The 19131-nt window shown below is 46.4% G+C and overlaps 1 protein-coding gene across 1 annotated transcript; it reads left to right on the plus strand.

The window, feature by feature from the left end:
• Positions 1–334: 334 nt before the first annotated feature.
• On the plus strand, positions 335–9421 carry LOC146789083 (uncharacterized). The gene is made up of 10 exons (XM_085629987.1): positions 335–482; positions 626–2086; positions 2875–2967; positions 3213–3317; positions 3920–4029; positions 4211–4405; positions 5575–5737; positions 7211–7376; positions 7867–7961; positions 9336–9421. Exons 1-10 carry the CDS (start codon positions 335–337, stop codon positions 9419–9421), a joined length of 2622 nt encoding a protein of 873 aa, XP_085486113.1.
• The last annotated feature ends 9710 nt before the right edge of the window (positions 9422–19131 follow it).

The following is a 19131-nucleotide window of genomic DNA, read 5'->3' on the forward strand; positions in this document are numbered from 1 at the left end:
ATGTGTCTTCTATCTCGCCCACTGTCCCACTCTCACGTCTCTTCCATCTCACTCACTGTCCCACTCTGGCATGTCTCTTCCATCTCACCCACTGTCCCACTCTCACATCCTGTTGCCATCGCACCTCTGTCTGATATTAGGCCTCTGGCTCCTGTCCCACCTCTTGTTCCCCATCTAACCCCGGGCACCAATCTAATCTGGGTCTTACCCACCCAGCTACCCGTCTTCCATCTCATTCTTACCTCCTGCCCCTCTCACCTCCTATCCCACTCTCACCTGCGGCTAATTTCTTGTCTATTGACCATTCTCCCCTCCCCCAGGTCTGCCGCTCACCATGGAAGGCTTCGCCTCTGTGTACTACAGTGAACCATCCGTCATGGGCTTCCTCGCCAACGTCATCAGCGCCTTCCTGGTGGCCCTACAGAACTTCTATTCCTTCCACACCAGTGTGAACGCTGAAGGGGTGGAGAACATCCTGGCAGGTGAGTGTGGCAGCCACAGATCACACAAAGAGTTTCAGGTGGCGCTGGGATAACGTGCAGAAAACACTTGGAGGGAGGGGGTACACACTCGCGCACACAGACACACACACCCGTGCTGACAATTCATGTGTTATCTCTTGCAGGGGTCCATCTCATTCTGATTGGAGGACTGACACAACTCATTGCAGGCTTCCTGTGCTTCCGGAAGTACGATCACCTGGGGAGCACCGCCTTTGTGGCATTCGCCGCCCTCTGGAGCAGCTACGGGGCTACACGTGTCGTCCTGGGAGCGTATCCCACCATCCACAACACCACACAAACCCTGAACATTTCTAATAGCCAGACCATCATGGCCGCCTCCCCTCTTCCGGTCAGCGAGAGCGCAGTAGCAGGGCTGGTGGCATACACCACCGTCGCCTTCATCCTCTCCTTCTGTTCGGCCACCGTTAACTACGTCATGCCTTTCGTGTTTGGCGCCATCACCCTCACGCTGGTCTTCGAGGCAGTGGGGCTCTTCGGACAGTGGGCGCTGGTGGTCTCGGGGACCCTGGAGCTGCTCATTGTGTTGTTTGGGTTCTATGGCGCCACTGCCCTGCTCCTGAAGGGCCTGACCCAGAGGAATGTCCTTCCAGGCTTCGGGAACCCCATGTTCAGCGTCTTGCTTCTGGGCTCGGCCAACAGCACCTCTTCCAGTGGCATCGGGGAGGAGACCAAGAAGAACTCCAAGTACGCGGAGCCCATGGCCTTGGGACACATCGGTGACGCTGTGGCCTCGCTCATCTTTGCCTTTTATTCCTTTGGGTACATGAAGACCTTCTACATTGGTGCCATCTGGGTCAGCATCAATGCGCTGTCCCAGCTCTGCGCCAGCTACTACAGTTACTTGAGAGAAGACGTCTACCACACCACCAAGCTTGGACTCCACAGCCTGTTCTGGTTGCTGATGTCCTGGGAAGAGTTCATCCTCACGGTGCTCCTCTTGGTGGACAATGTGGACAAGAGCCGAGCGGGCATGGTGGGGGGCTGGTTCTTTCTGGTCGCCGCTTGCATCCTCTGCCTGATGTCCCTCAACAGAGACCTCCTGGAGGTGCTGCAGAATTCATGCTTCCTCCTCCTCACTGTCTCCACCATCCAACAGATTCCACTCCAGGGATCCCATATCTTCTTCGGAGTGGTCTGCAGCATTTACACAGCCACCTCCCTCTACGCCACTTTTGCCAGCCTCATTAACTCCATCGCTGACAAGTCGTTGATCTCTACTGGACCCCAAGTGATGTCATCAGCTATGCTCCAGGAGTTGCTGCTGTGCCTGAAACGCGTCACCAGTAGGTCTAAGGAGGGCCAGGAGGTCAGCACTACCAGATGCCAGCTCCCTGATGCCCTCTTCTTCATCTGCAATGGCTTGGCCTCACTCTCTGCCATCCAGGGGTCCCTCGATGACCCTACCAGAGCCCACCTCTCCATCCCTTGGGTGCTGATCCCTGGCGCTCTCTTCCAGTTGTACGTCTGCAGGATCGTGGTCCAGAGAGGTCGAAGATTTGGGTCGGTCTTACCATTCTGTTATGCTGCTGTATGGGCCACATGGGCGTGGCTACGACTTGCAGGTAACTTGTGATCTCTTAATCTTATTCTTTACAATGTGCAAAAGGTTTGCCGAAAAGTCCTAGGGATCCAGTGTCATGAAGCTTCTGTGTGGTTTAGATTATAAGGCATACCAGTAGGGGCAGTGGGGGTGATGTATATTTGTGGTTATTAGTTTCATTTGTAGTAACCATGCATGCAGGTAGTTTCTTGATGACATCACATGCAGTTCTTTTTCTGACTGGGGACCCTTGTAAGCAGTGACCTGTAGAAGTACCGGCTAGGGATCATATGTGATGGTTGCCAGGTGGAGGGCAAAGAGTGGAAGAGGAGTGCAGCTGGTGGCCACTAGGAGGGTACTAATGACTTATGGAACCATTAATGGATCTGGATAAACTATCGTTGATAATCCATTTGTGGGAAGAACCAAGAGTTATTATCACCTTTGTTCAAATAACTGCTAATTTCTTGTACCCGGGGGCATATTTACCAGAATTAAATGATCCCTTGTCTTCTGACACATGCGAGAAAACAACTTAAACTGGGATTAGGTGTTTCGAGAAGTGTGTTTCACCAAATCAGGGTGCACCTGTTCAGGATGAGGTGGAAGATACAGTTTTACACATCATCAGAAGACAATATCCAGCACCATGATTGGCTGTTAGATGAGTGAGGTGTTGGGCAGTATATGGTCCTCCTTCATCCCTTGTCTCTGGTCCTAGCCATCTGCTGCCTTTGAAGGAAGAGCTCCTTCCTCTGTTCTGTTTCATCCATGACTAACCCTCTGCCCCTCCTCCTCTTCCCACTCCAGGTCTCCCGCTGAATATCCACGTCGCCAGTTATAGTGCATTCACTGTTGGTGCTGTCACCTTCCTGGTCATCAATGTCTTCCTGATGTCCTTGGGTAAGTCTCTCCGGATACTGATGTCCAGTCATCCCTCTGTTGAATACTTGAGGCCCAGGTGCCCTGACAGATAGCAGCTGCTTCCGGCTGTAGTGGGTACGGGCCGGTGTCTGTCACTCGATGGTCCTTTGTTCTGGGGCATCGTAGTGTCCTCATCTAAAGACTTGAGCAACTGTGACCCCCACTGACATCTGAAATATGTCATATCCGACATCTGACCCCATCCTGTTCTGCTTGTTCCACAGTCGCCTATGCCAACGTGGTGCTGGTGCTGCTCGCCCTGCTGATGGAGGTGGTGATGGTCTGTTTCCTGCTCTTCACCTTGGAATGCCTGCCCCTCGCGCTCGAGAGTAAGTGGACACCTTCCACTGTGGGTTCCTCTTCTGTGTTAATGCATGCCAGTGATCTCCAAAGGGTTAATTCATGATAAACAAGCAACTTCTATCAAGTGCCATCCCGAGTCCACCTGTAATGTGTTGGGGGCTAAAGGGAAGTGGTCTGTAGAAAGGACTGGAGTGTGTCTGACAAGCCTGGCTGGAATGGACTCAGTTACAACCCTGACATTTGTCTGGTTCTCTGCCAGACCTCCACATTTCTTAGTTTTTGTATCTGTCTCTCCACTGCTGCCTTAACATCACCGTGTTATAATACGAAGAGTTGGGGTGAGCCCCATAACCCAGGGAACCAGGGCAAATAAGTATAAACCAACAAAGGGGTTCATGTACCAGTTTAAATGCTTTACCACACTTACTTTCATACAGACCGAAGTAGAATGAAAAATTAATCTCTGTCTTATGTTTATATTTTATCTGGGTGGCATTTACCTTTTTTAAATCCCTCCTGAAGGAACCCCTGTCTTGGTTTAACATCAACGTGATCAGCACGTGCCTCTTTTTTTGTTGATAATATTAAACTTAAAGTCTAATTTTCCCGTCTTTGTGTGTTTTATTAGTCACAGTATTGTCCGTCTTCAGTGTCGTCTGTATCTACGGGGCAGCGGCATCTCTTGGAAACTGCATTTTCACCAAAGACCTAATTCCCATGGGACCACCTCTCTTCAAGGTACAGTGATAAGTACATGCAATATGTTATGATTACTATTCTTAAATTAACACTCAGTTCCGATAAATGTGTCTCTCAAATAACCAGTCTTGAGTCCTCTAACTCTGGGATGTGCATGTGCTGCTCAAGGACAGCTGTAGGTGACGCTGTCTCACCCCTTGTCTGCTCTTTGCACTTTTAGGAAACAAAGTCAGAGGAGAAAGTTGAGGCGTCGGACTCCTGTGTGTGCCCCGATTCCTATCGCACCAGCAGTCTAAGGACCATCGCTGCCCTGCTGGACCAGGGTGGGGTGTGCGGAGTCCCCACAGACACGGTCTACGCTCTGGCGGCCTCCTGCAAACACCCCGAGGCCATCCAGAAGATATACACCATCAAGGTGAGCACCGAGGAGCGGACTTCCGCAGAATTTACTCGAATAGTTAGAAATCACTCTGCGGGCGGAGACATTGTCATGGAAACGTCAGGGTAAAACCATTCTGCAGGGGTGTGATTACCATGGTGATACCAGCCTGGAGTATGTACAGTTGGATATATTGACATGGAAATTACAGGGTAAAACCATTCTGCAGGGGTGTGATTACCATGGTGATACCAGCCTGGAGTATGTATAGTTGGATATATTGACATGGAAATGACAGGGTAAAACCATTCTGCAGGTGAGGGTTTTCATGGTAATATCTGCCTAGAAAGTTCCAACTCCAAAACGTAAAAAAAAAAAAAGAAAGCAGCCAGGTTAAAGGGTAGCTTGTCATACTTTGGGGGAGAGTGCGAGATGGGGGTGATAAGGGAAGTGTGGGCTCCAGTCCACACATAGTCTCAGGAGAGAACCCTGCTTTAGGGGCAGGAGATCCCAGCGAGATGCTATCACGTGCACAAGAAAGATACTAATGACCCAGATTACACAGTGACTCTGCATTCTCAGACTGTGCAGATTCCATTGCATTGAACTCTGTGGCCAGTGTCTGTCTGCTATAGGACATTAGAAAGAGAGTAACAGAGAACAAGGGAACCCTGTGTGCCAAGAGGGACCGAGGGCAATAGTGTATTGCAAGAGACATAGGTCCCTACCAAACAACATAGGTGTATAAGCACAGAACTACAATTAGACCTGTGTGGTACTTCCAAATGGAAAAGATTGTATTTATTTAAACATGCAGTAAAAGGAACAATAACATTGACAGTCCAGTGGTTAATGTGACGGGTATGGAAATCAACAGATTTCCAGACCTCAGGAATTTGCATCAATATCTGAGATTAACGATACATATTTAGTACAGTCACAATGCCAAAAGACAACTTGTGTTCAACATAAATCATCATACATCAGGAGTCACAGTGTAAGTGTCATTAGAAGGCCATACAGGCTTTTAACTTGTACAATCTGTTGGCTAGCACTAGAGACATTTAGTTTATTTACAGAGGTGGTGTGACTGGGTCTAAGGTCACTTAGATATTACGTGATACTGCACATAATCTCTGATGGTCCTGCCCTTCCCCTTCTCTCTCTAAACCATTCATTACTTCCCTCTCTTCCATCCTCTGCAGGACCGACCCCTGGAGAAGCCCATCTGTATCTGCATCTCCCACCTGGACCAGCTGCGGGCCGTGAGACCCCCGTTCAGCCCCCTGTTGTGGGACTTCATGGGGAGCGTCTACCCTGGGGGTATCAGCTGCATCGTCCAGAAGGGGGAGTGGCTGAAGAGGATGGGTACGTGTGACCTCTTCTGCATGGGCTGTTTCTTTGTCAAAGAAAGGTGGGCTGGGCAGGCTAGAGGGGTGAGGGCTGCAAATGCCAGAAATTGTGCCTGCGGAAATTCAGGGGTGTGCTCACTTCATGTATATGCTGCTTGTCTAGATCATACTTTATTCACCCCCCCCCATGTGTACCGACCCCCATCTCTTGCAGGAATTACTTCACCCCTTAATGTCTACAGAACCCCATCTCAGATCCTATTGTATGTACATATCAGAGTTCATTTAGCCCCCCGTAATATATGCATACCCCAGTTCATGCAGATATTACCTGCACGTTCACCCCTTGATATCTACAGACCCCAATCTCATGGAGGTATCACATGCACATGGACCCCCTGATGTCTACAGACCCCCATCTCATGCAGGCATTGCATGTACATTCACCCTCCTGATATTTACAGATCCCCATCTCATATAGCTATTGCATGTGCATATCAGGGTCCAGTGACCCCCATTCTCGAGGTCCCTATCAGATAGAGCTATTGCATATACATATCAGGGTGCAGTCCCCCCTTTAATGTGTAGCGACCTCAATCTCATGCAGGTATTACATGCACATTCACCCCTAAAGCACACAGACCCCCATCTCATGTACCCATTGCATGTGCATATTATATATATTATGTATATATGTGTGTGTGTGTGTGTGTACATGTGTGTAAACCAGATGAAGAAATATATGTGACTCGCACAATTCTTGACTAAACCATTAATTAAACCCTGCAGCAATGACAAAACAAAGAAAGGTTGCGTTCGGTATACTATGGCTGTATGAGAAAAAATGTTTTGTGTGTCGAGTCAGTGTACTTTTCAGTTGTAAAATAGTCCCTCACGCAGACAGAATGATATATCAAACAGCCATAAAATTATGTAAGACAGAAATACTTTTTTAAAGAATGTTTAACATTATGTATTGCAGACAGCTGGCCTCTCAAGATATAACAAACAAATGTGTGCATGCCTTTCACAGTTTTTTAATCAGCCGCAGTCCGTGCAGGTAACAGCTGTGGGGCGGTGGGGCCGCGTTGGGGGGATATCGAGGGACCATGCAGAGGGAAAATATTTATTTATTTAATTTCCCCTCTGCATTGTCCCTCGAACCCCCCCCCAACGCGGCCCCACCACTGTATCCTGCATGGACCGTGGCTGTTTGAAATGCTTTAGAAGAGCTTCTTTCATACTAAATGGACAATGTGTGCCCTCTGCACAACTAGAGCAATCACGTCTTCAAGGACCTTCATCAACTCTTGATGTTCTGAGGCTAGACCATTCAAACATCTGCTCAGATTAAGCACAACCAAATGAAGGCACAACTGTACAGCAACTCTGTTCATGATGCTGAGAAAATAAATAAAGTCAAACTCAAATGCTCAATCACTCACACCTGATTTGTTGCTGATTCATTTTTTATGTTCTCCTTCTGTAGGAGTTGGACCAGCTTATGACATTGTGGGCACCAAAGACTCCATCATGATCCGAGTGCCGGACCACACTATCTCTGCCCACCTCACCGACATGACCGGCCCTCTGGCCATCACTTCTGCCAATCCCAGTGGGGAGTGTGACAGCACCCACCATGACATGGTCATCTCGTGAGTACTCATTCAGAACAGGGGCTGAAATCAGGAAAAGTTTGTGAGTGGGCCTTCTGCGTAAGAGATGGTGCCTGGGGTTTGAGAGTTACTAGATGGCTGCTAGGAGCTGAGGGCATGGGCAAGGATTGTGAAAGGGCGTGAGCTGAAGATTCTGAAAGGTGAATGGAAGAGTCTTGGAGTATTGATGGGCGGTGAGCTATTTTGAATGAGTTTAGGCTTTTTTAAGCATATGACTAGACTGGTGCTACTGAAAGGTGAAAGGAGGGAAAAGGGTGTTGATGATATCTCATGCATATGTTTTAGGGTATTTGAGATGCTTGGCATAAGCCTATATGTGGGTGCATTAAACACAGGTGTGTTTGACTAGTTGAGCTTGAGGTCAGGTAGATGTTTGCCTTCCTCCGGCTTTCCCTTAATCCCCAGCACCTGAGCCTTTGTCGATTATTTCTTTAAATGACTGATTTTGTATTTCTGCTCTGTGTTTCAGGCGTCTACGGCACAAGCTGGAGGGGGTGCTGTGTGATGGGGACTCCTACGAGATGGTGGGCTCCACGGTGGTGAACTGTCTGAGAATAGACGAAGGTGGGTCTTAACCAATGCTTGTTTCTGTTTCATCTCTGTCCCCTGCTATTCCCAAACTAGATCAGTTGCATCCTTGGATATGAACAGAGAGCTCTGCACCCCCACCCCTTCCCACCCGCCAAACACCTGCCATGAGATTTGGGGAAAAACTGTCCGGATCCAGTGGATTCCTGGTGTCCAAGGCATACAGACTTACAAAGCCCAGGATGAATGGACAGTTGAAGCATTAAAGGGGCTAAGATAAATGCGTAACAAAGAGATGCACTTTTTTGAGCCCCTGAGGAAAACTCCAAGCGCGTGTTCTAAGTTTGCAGGGATGCCACCGGAGATTTCTTACCTCTGCCAAATCCTGACCCCTACTTTAAACTTTACAAGCATTTCTCTTTATCATTAGTCTGCACTATTGGTGTACCATCTTGCATAATTTGTTTCACAAAATTTTGCTAAAATTACATGAACGGTGTGAAATTCAGTTCGCCTTTATCTTGCATGAAATTTTCATGGTAGTATATACCGCACATTAAAAAGTCATGTTAGATACTGGCAGAAGACTTAATCAGCGAGGCATTTTATGCTCAAAACCATCTCCAGTAAAGAAGAAATGATGCAAATTGCATACTGCAAATTCATCAAATTTAGTAATAGTGCTTACAAATTCACTCAGACTAAGCACATGGACCCAGAACCTCCCTCAGTAAGACACTATTCCCCAAGGCGGGATCTTTTATTTTTTCCCCAAACCCATTGTTTTTTCTCAGGGACAATTCCACCCCGCCCAAGTTACCCAATGACTGAAGGTCCTTACTCTAGTCCCATCTGTAAGTAGAGACCTCAGAATCACAGATTCTGACATGCAGATTTACAAAATATTGCCCATGCACAAATATACACAAATGTCTATTTAAAGAGCATTAGACCTGTTAAAAATTCCTAATTCCAGTGAGACTCACTCCATAATTATTGAAGTACAGATTTAACTTACTATTCCATCTCCTGTCTGAATTTATTGGCCAAGTGCTTGATAGTGAGTTTACTGTGGGTCGACATTTTTGCAGGGGGATTGTTGTTTGTGGTAGATATTTTGGCAGTGAAAGATTTCGAGTCTGTATTTTAGCAGTTTGTTGTTTCCATGATATCCCACCCTGCCCCAGTCATTCAATGTCTCCTTGAGGGTGCAGACCCTACGCTTTCTCCAGTCAGTATATGCCATGTGAGAGGGCGGTTCCCTCCTGGACTCCATCACCCATTGGATGCTGAGGAGCCAATCCCTACTGTGCTCATTATGCTTGTCTCTTCCCTTCCCTCTGCTGCTCACAGACCTCATAACTCTCTAAGCCCTCTCAATCTCATGCTGTTGTGCTTCTTCCTTTCCAGGGATCCTGAGCATCGTGAGGGAGGGCTGCGTCCCCACCAGCCACATCATGCAGACATTCGAGAGGGTGAAGAACTTGCAGGTGTGAGGCTACCATTTGCACGACAAGTCTTGGTCTACTGACCACAGAAGCATCCGCACAAGAACTGAGCCAGCTGCCATTTGCACTTTATTAACCAGAAATAGAAGTATCACAATCTGAGGCTGGATATCCGCGTCGAGCCTGAGCTGAAGGGAAGACATTGCCAGAACAGACTTACAGACGGCAGTGGAGTCGGACATTCTTACAGACAGCTCACAATACTTTTTTGTCAGGATGCGTCAGTTTGATTGATTTGCAGATATTTTCTACCCTTCACACTTCAACAGGGCATGGACCTGAAAGTCAGCGCTTGGTGATGTGTACAGCGACAGATCCTCGATTCCACGCCCCTCAGGATGCAGGGGCACAGATCTAATGTATATATACTGTTGCATTCTGTTTGTGTTCTTTGCCTGTACATTATATTTAAGGTTCCCGGTTTTATGGTATTTATTTTTTGACCATTTCCATCTGTATTTATCCGTATTTATTTTTGGGACATTCTATCTGTATTTATCCAAATGTATTTTGTGTTTTACGTGTAAATGAAGTTATAAAACTGTGTATTTCCATATCTATTTAAATGATAGACGCACAATCATACTTTGATGTCCTTCATGTTTTAGCTATTTAAGCTGCAAAATATAACATAACAATACATCCACTGGTAAATACTCGCATTATACCATAAATGTATTTTTTTACCCTCTGCCCTAAAGGAATTTTAATTTATAGCTGATACCGATGTTGTTGAAAAATTCTATTTATTTTGTTACTCTTAGGATGTCTGGTCCTGTCAGACCTCTCACCAGGTTCGTGTGACAGAATACTGTCAGATCCAGACATCCCATATTGTTGCAACCAGAACTATTGGCTTCACTGGATGGTGCTGGCCACCCAACCGAGAGGAGCTTCAAGGATCCCTGATAGAAGATTTTGAGTTTTAGGGACCTACACATAGTATTTAACTTATTTAATATATTGGAGTTTGTATTTATTGAAATAAAATTGCCCTTAAATAGAAACTGTCTTTTCTCTTTGCTGTCAGGGGTACACTTTACCATGAATCCTCCTGTGATGCAGCTGTGAAAGAAAGGTGTCATGTATGTGTGAGTGTGTGTGTGCAATAATTGTGCAAAATTCAGTGGTATAAAGCCAATATTTACCATGAAGTGTGGGAAATATTTAATAGTTTTCATTGAAATATGGGTTTCATCATCATAATCACAGCCCCAAAAAGCACTCTGCATCAGACCTTTACCATTGTCTGGGCTACTAGAATTAGGCTCAAGGGAGAACAAAAATATGTGTCATGGCTATCAAAACTAAGCGGAAATAAAAGGCAAATTATGTAGCACATTCTCTGAAAATATTATTTTGATCCATTTGAGGTAGACACAATAGGTTCTGTTGAAATCCGCAAATTATGTGTTAAATGTGATAAATTACGCAGTAAACGCTGCAGCCACAGAATCACATAAATCCAAAACCCTTCACAGTTGCCCATTATTTTATAAGAGTTATTATTAATGAAAGGGAAACAAACCCTAAACATTCTAATTCCAATCGGTGCCCATTAAGAGAACAGGTTTTTGCCAGCTAATTACCCCATAGAAAACATCAAAACTAAAGAATGCATAACAGGTGACTTGTAATATGTTCCATTACTGACATATATAGATTTGCTGTATTGCCACCTCGGAGTACTGGCGACATTTATAAACCACTCAGCCTTTGGACACGTGGTTTAAGGAGTGACAAGAAAATATTGCAATAGTAATGCTGGTTATGTTATGTACAGCATCTAGGTTTGGCAGAAAAGCAAGATGAAGCTCAATATAAAACAAAAAATAGTAATATGTTAGACTTTTACTGACTTATGCAAAATACAGCAAACATGATCTGCACACGATATTCCGCTGAACGCTTCTGTTCTGATTTCTCCATATAAAACTTACGTTGAATTTACTAATCAGACCTTGTCACACAAGAACATGAGAATAATTTAAGTGTATGCAGTACCAACCTTTTACCCATTAATCCCTATAAAACTCTTCTCACCCTAATTAACAATCCCACCAATATATGTCTTCATTTCTGTGGATGCATTTCGCCAAAAGTCATCCTCCAAAGTTCAGATGCAATTGAACAGGGAAACAATATAACTCGAGTGACACCTTGAAACTTCCTGCCTTAGCTCCGCCCTCTGACAGGTGTTTCACCTCTGCTGACCATGTCTCGTCCGTGCCATACCCCACCCTGCCTCGGGCCACATCTCTTTGAAACAGTGGACAACTCATTTAGACTGTAGCCCCCCAGACTTCCTATTGCGGAGCTCATCACCTCATAATGGTAACTTCCAGGAATTCATTTACTCCTCCTTGACCAGCCTCCTTTGCTACAATCCACAACACTTGGACTGACAACACAGCCTTTGCCGTTGATCTGCTCCATGCCATTGACTAAGCACATCTGAAAGCGTCGAAGCAACAGGCTCAATAATTCAATAGCTTCAGCACTGGAGCAGTCAAAGAGGAGCTTAACACGCCAGGCCCAAAAGGTTCTGGTTCTTCAACTGGCGCCCAACGTGGGGCGGTTTCAGTGGTACCGGTTCTGCCTGAAGGTCGTGAGGAACCCCGCAAGGAAATTCCGGAGGATTCGAGAGCCACGTCAAGCGACCCCTGTATGTCGAAAGTGGTCCGAAGGTCTTTTGCAGCGCGGTTACTCCTTCCTGACGGCTACTGTCGCCCGCTGCCCTGACTGCCGCCCTACCTTGGCCCTTCCTTTGGTGATGTATGGTAAAGCGAGATGATAGACGGGCCTCTGTTGGGGTAAGAAGACGTCCTTAGTTAAGTATTTCGTGGGTCGTGCCCACAATTTTTGTCCTTTGTTCCTTAGTACCTCTTGGTCCTTAGATTCGACTATTGCAATAGCCGAAGCCGAGGGGTAAGTGCATTTGTGCTGCGTTAACTGAGTTTTACCCCCTTGAAGTTTGTGAACAGTCCGGTGATATCACGAGATGCCTGGTCTGACTAAGTTTGGAAAATTTGGTTGTAATAGGGATTCCCGGCTTGAGGATTCTTGTCCGATTCCTTCGGTTGGAACTCCCACATATGAGCTCTATTCGAAACATGGTATTGGCCCCATTGCCTTTAACGAGGCATGGACCCGATACACAAAGAAAGATGGTGTTCTAAAATGGCCAGAAAATGGTAGCTTTGAGCCTGATGTGCTAGACAATTTAGAAGCAGTTCTATTCAAAAGAAAAGCCCGGCCGGCAATGTTTGACTCTTTCCGCCTTTGGCGTAAGGAAGCCAAACAGAAAGAAATTAAGCAAGCAAAACGAGATAGAAAAGCGCAGAGTATGACAATTATACAGGCTGCCCAACAATTTAAAGATGATGAAATTAATAATGCGACTGTGATTTCAGAGAGACAGCATCGTATGGCGATAGATAAATGCTATCCGGTGTTGCCAGTTTCCCATTCCGAAAACAAAAAAGATTTAGAAGAAGATCCCCTAATGTCTCACTTATTGAGATTGCCTCCGCCCTATGCACAAAATGCCAATGCACCCCAACTGTTACAGCCTGTTCAGCCGCCAGCGGTACCTCCGCCTGTTCCGGCTTTTCCGCATGTGCCTCCTCCAGCATTACCGCCTTTGCCAGTTTTACCATTAACTTCAACTTCTTTACCCTCATCTCCTGATCTTCGATCCCCTTTGCCTTCTGCACCTCCTGCGATTATCGGTTCTCCTCCTGTCAGTTCGCCTAATACTTTGTCTCCTATTCTCATGTACAATTCTCCGTCCATGCGTAAGCGACTTACGGACACTGTCACTAGTATTCTATCTCCTTTCTTTGAAGCTTTAAATGTGTCTCCGGCTTTTGCTCGAAGACAGTCTCGTAGTCAGTTGCCAGATTCGGAAGAACGAGAGAGGTTGGAATCTCTTGCACATAGATGGATCAAAAAGCGTCCCCAATACAGTGTGCCCGATATTATGCCTACCTTCTCACAATGGAATGCACCTACACAAAGATATATTTTTGATATAATGTGTGATACTCTCATTAAAGACTGGGAGGATGTTAATTTAAATTCGGTTCCTCAGGGTCTGTTAGATGTTCAGGCTGACTTTGGTAAAGGACTTGTAGTGGGTCCTAAAGTTGAAAATGCTGTAAGGACACTTATTTCCTTTAGAAATGTATTATCCTCTCAGACTTTCCTTGATTCTGATCCGTCGGTTAAACTGACACTGAAAAAGTATCCCATGAGAGAGGCTCCTCCAGTATGGAAGGAAGAGGTTGCAGCAGCAGGTGCTAATCCAGCTATTCCCGCTCATTTTCAGTGTATATGGGTACATGTCCCTTGGAAGAGATCTGAAGTTTTGGCCCTTAAACAGACTCTACCGGATCCTCAAAAAAACCCTGCGGGTTATTATAAAGAATTATCACAAATAGTTGAAGCTTGCATCATGAATTTAGCCGATATCGATATGTTGATGGGAAATGTAGTTCCACAGACAATATGGGCTAAGATTCGTAAGGAGAATCACGCACAGGAATTAGGTGCTAACTGGGATGTTATAATTGCCACAGATAGAGACCAAGTGGGTGGTGCAAAGCCTGATGCTTTGATTTCAGAACTCCCTGGTAGGATTATTACATTAATGAAAACTATGATGCTTGCATTGAGAGTTAATTGGGATAAACTAGCATCATGCAAACAAAAGAAAGATGAGAGTGTCTCTGATTTCTTTACTCGTTTTGAGGAGACATTTATCGATCACAGTGGTCAAGATATGGCTACAGAGGGTGGACAGCGATTATTTGTGGACAAATTCGTATTTAATTTGCTTCCTGAGCTGTCACACATATTGAAAGACTCTGAAAATTCATGGGCTGTTTCTTCTTCTGCCCAAATATTGGCTACTGCACAATATTACTCCACAGCCTGTTCTGGTTGCTGATGTCCTGGGAAGAGTTCATCCTCACGGTGCTCCTCTCGGTGGACAATGTGGACAAGAGCCGAGCGGGCATGGTGGGGGGCTGGTTCTTTCTGGTCGCCGCTTGCATCCTCTGCCTGATGTCCCTCAACAGAGACCTCCTGGAGGTGCTGCAGAATTCATGCTTCCTCCTCCTCACTGTCTCCACCATCCAACAGATTCCACTCCAGGGATCCCATATCTTCTTCGGAGTGGTCTGCAGCATTTACACAGCCACCTCCCTCTACGCCACTTTTGCCAGCCTCATTAACTCCATCGCTGACAAGTCGTTGATCTCTACTGGACCCCAAGTGATGTCATCAGCTATGCTCCAGGAGTTGCTGCTGTGCCTGAAACGCGTCACCAGTAGGTCTAAGGAGGGCCAGGAGGTCAGCACTACCAGATGCCAGCTCCCTGATGCCCTCTTCTTCATCTGCAATGGCTTGGCCTCACTCTCTGCCATCCAGGGGTCCCTCGATGACCCTACCAGAGCCCACCTCTCCATCCCTTGGGTGCTGATCCCTGGCGCTCTCTTCCAGTTGTACGTCTGCAGGATCGTGGTCCAGAGAGGTCGAAGATTTGGGTCGGTCTTACCATTCTGTTATGCTGCTGTATGGGCCACATGGGCGTGGCTACGACTTGCAGGTAACTTGTGATCTCTTAATCTTATTCTTTACAATGTGCAAAAGGTTTGCCGAAAAGTCCTAGGGATCCAGTGTCATGAAGCTTCTGTGTGGTTTAGATTATAAGGCATACCAGTAGGGGCAGTGGGGGTGATGTATATTTGTGGTTATTAGTTTCATTTGTAGTAACCATGCATGCAGGTAGTTTCTTGATGACATCACATGCAGTTCTTTTTCTGACTGGGGACCCTTGTAAGCAGTGACCTGTAGAAGTACCGGCTAGGGATCATATGTGATGGTTGCCAGGTGGAGGGCAAAGAGTGGAAGAGGAGTGCAGCTGGTGGCCACTAGGAGGGTACTAATGACTTATGGAACCATTAATGGATCTGGATAAACTATCGTTGATAATCCATTTGTGGGAAGAACCAAGAGTTATTATCACCTTTGTTCAAATAACTGCTAATTTCTTGTACCCGGGGGCATATTTACCAGAATTAAATGATCCCTTGTCTTCTGACACATGCGAGAAAACAACTTAAACTGGGATTAGGTGTTTCGAGAAGTGTGTTTCACCAAATCAGGGTGCACCTGTTCAGGATGAGGTGGAAGATACAGTTTTACACATCATCAGAAGACAATATCCAGCACCATGATTGGCTGTTAGATGAGTGAGGTGTTGGGCAGTATATGGTCCTCCTTCATCCCTTGTCTCTGGTCCTAGCCATCTGCTGCCTTTGAAGGAAGAGCTCCTTCCTCTGTTCTGTTTCATCCATGACTAACCCTCTGCCCCTCCTCCTCTTCCCACTCCAGGTCTCCCGCTGAATATCCACGTCGCCAGTTATGGTGCATTCACTGTTGGTGCTGTCACCTTCCTGGTCATCAATGTCTTCCTGATGTCCTTGGGTAAGTCTCTCCGGATACTGATGTCCAGTCATCCCTCTGTTGAATACTTGAGGCCCAGGTGCCCTGACAGATAGCAGCTGCTTCCGGCTGTAGTGGGTACAGGCCGGTGTCTGTCACTCGATGGTCCTTTGTTCTGGGGCATCGTAGTGTCCTCATCTAAAGACTTGAGCAACTGTGACCCCCACTGACATCTGAAATATGTCATATCCGACATCTGACGCCATCCTGTTCTGCTTGTTCCACAGTCGCCTATGCCAACGTGGTGCTGGTGCTGCTCGCCCTGCTGATGGAGGTGGTGATGGTCTGTTTCCTGCTCTTCACCTTGGAATGCCTGCCCCTCGCACTCGAGAGTAAGTGGACACCTTCCACTGTGGGTTCCTCTTCTGTGTTAATGCATGCCAGTGATCTCCAAAGGGTTAATTCATGATAAACAAGCAACTTCTATCAAGTGCCATCCCGAGTCCACCTGTAATGTGTTGGGGGCTAAAGGGAAGTGGTCTGTAGAAAGGACTGGAGTGTGTCTGACAAGCCTGGCTCGAATGGACTCAGTTACAACCCTGACATTTGTCTGGTTCTCTGCCAGACCTCCACATTTCTTAGTTTTTGTATCTGTCTCTCCACTGCTGCCTTAACATCACCGTGTTATAATACGAAGAGTTGGGGTGAGCCCCATAACCCAGGGAACCAGGGCAAATAAGTATAAACCAACAAAGGGGTTCATGTACCAGTTTAAATGCTTTACCACACTTACTTTCATACAGACCGAAGTAGAATGAAAAATTAATCTCTGTCTTATGTTTATATTTTATCTGGGTGGCATTTACCTTTTTTAAATCCCTCCTGAAGGAACCCCTGTCTTGGTTTAACATCAACGTGATCAGCACGTGCCTCTTTTTTTGTTGATAATATTAAACTTAAAGTCTAATTTTCCCGTCTTTGTGTGTTTTATTAGTCACAGTATTGTCCGTCTTCAGTGTCGTCTGTATCTACGGGGCAGCGGCATCTCTTGGAAACTGCATTTTCACCAAGGACCTAATTCCCATGGGACCACCTCTCTTCAAGGTACAGTGATAAGTACATGCAATATGTTATGATTACTATTCTTAAATTAACACTCAGTTCCGATAAATGTGTCTCTCAAATAACCAGTCTTGAGTCCTCTAACTCTGGGATGTGCATGTGCTGCTCAAGGACAGCTGTAGGTGACGCTGTCTCACCCCTTGTCTGCTCTTTGCACTTTTAGGAAACAAAGTCAGAGGAGAAAGTTGAGGCGTCGGACTCCTGTGTGTGCCCCGATTCCTATCGCACCAGCAGTCTAAGGACCATCGCTGCCCTGCTGGACCAGGGTGGGGTGTGCGGAGTCCCCACAGACACGGTCTACGCTCTGGCGGCCTCCTGCAAACACCCCGAGGCCATCCAGAAGATATACACCATCAAGGTGAGCACCGAGGAGCGGACTTCCGCAGAATTTACTCGAATAGTTAGAAATCACTCTGCGGGCGGAGACATTGTCATGGAAACGTCAGGGTAAAACCATTCTGCAGGGGTGTGATTACCATGGTGATACCAGCCTGGAGTATGTACAGTTGGATATATTGACATGGAAATTACAGGGTAAAACCATTCTGCAGGGGTGTGATTACCATGGTGATACCAGCCTGGAGTATGTATAGTTGGATATATTGACATGGAAATGACAGGGTAAAACCATTCTGCAGGTGAGGGTTTTCATGGTAATATCTGCCTAGAAAGTTCCAACTCCAAAACGTAAAAAAAAAAAAAGAAAGCAGCCAGGTTAAAGGGTAGCTTGTCATACTTTGGGGGAGAGTGCGAGATGGGGGTGATAAGGGAAGTGTGGGCTCCAGTCCACACATAGTCTCAGGAGAGAACCCTGCTTTAGGGGCAGGAGATCCCAGCGAGATGCTATCACGTGCACAAGAAAGATACTAATGACCCAGATTACACAGTGACTCTGCATTCTCAGACTGTGCAGATTCCATTGCATTGAACTCTGTGGCCAGTGTCTGTCTGCTATAGGACATTAGAAAGAGAGTAACAGAGAACAAGGGAACCCTGTGTGCCAAGAGGGACCGAGGGCAATAGTGTATTGCAAGAGACATAGGTCCCTACCAAACAACATAGGTGTATAAGCACAGAACTACAATTAGACCTGTGTGGTACTTCCAAATGGAAAAGATTGTATTTATTTAAACATGCAGTAAAAGGAACAATAACATTGACAGTCCAGTGGTTAATGTGACGGGTATGGAAATCAACAGATTTCCAGACCTCAGGAATTTGCATCAATATCTGAGATTAACGATACATATTTAGTACAGTCACAATGCCAAAAGACAACTTGTGTTCAACATAAATCATCATACATCAGGAGTCACAGTGTAAGTGTCATTAGAAGGCCATACAGGCTTTTAACTTGTACAATCTGTTGGCTAGCACTAGAGACATTTAGTTTATTTACAGAGGTGGTGTGACTGGGTCTAAGGTCACTTAGATATTACGTGATACTGCACATAATCTCTGATGGTCCTGCCCTTCCCCTTCTCTCTCTAAACCATTCATTACTTCCCTCTCTTCCATCCTCTGCAGGACCGACCCCTGGAGAAGCCCATCTGTATCTGCATCTCCCACCTGGACCAGCTGCGGGCCGTGAGACCCCCGTTCAGCCCCCTGTTGTGGGACTTCATGGGGAGCGTCTACCCTGGGGGTATCAGCTGCATCGTCCAGAAGGGGGAGTGGCTGAAGAGGATGGGTACGTGTGACCTCTTCTGCATGGGCTGTTTCTTTGTCAAAAAAGGTGGGCTGGGCAGGCTAGAGGGGTGAGGGCTGCAAATGCCAGAAATTGTGCCTGCGGAAATTCAGGGGTGTGCTCCCTTCATGTATATGCTGCTTGTCTAGATCATACTTTATTCACCCCCCCCCCATGTGTACCGACCCCCATCTCTTGCAGGAATTACTTAACCCCTTAATGTCTACAGAACCCCATCTCAGATCCTATTGTATGTACATATCAGAGTTCATTTAGCCCCCCGTAATATATGCATACCCCAGTTCATGCAGATATTACCTGCACGTTCACCCCTTGATATCTACAGACCCCAATCTCATGGAGGTATCACATGCACATGGACCCCCTGATGTCTACAGACCCCCATCTCATGCAGGCATTGCATGTACATTCACCCTCC

Source organism: Triturus cristatus, chromosome 10 (assembly GCF_964204655.1).
Source record: "Triturus cristatus chromosome 10, aTriCri1.1, whole genome shotgun sequence".
In the NCBI taxonomy this organism is placed as follows: domain Eukaryota; kingdom Metazoa; phylum Chordata; class Amphibia; order Caudata; family Salamandridae; genus Triturus; species Triturus cristatus.

Coding starts and splice junctions, on each gene's coding strand:
- LOC146789083 (XM_085629987.1), top strand. CDS start 335: ATGGAAGGCTTCGCCTCTGTGTACTACAGTGAACCATCCGTCATGGGC. Junction 2,087..2,874: donor GGCGTGGCTACGACTTGCAG/GTAACTTGTGAT, acceptor TTCCCACTCCAG/GTCTCCCGCTGAATATCCAC. Junction 4,030..4,210: donor TGGGACCACCTCTCTTCAAG/GTACAGTGATAA, acceptor TTGCACTTTTAG/GAAACAAAGTCAGAGGAGAA.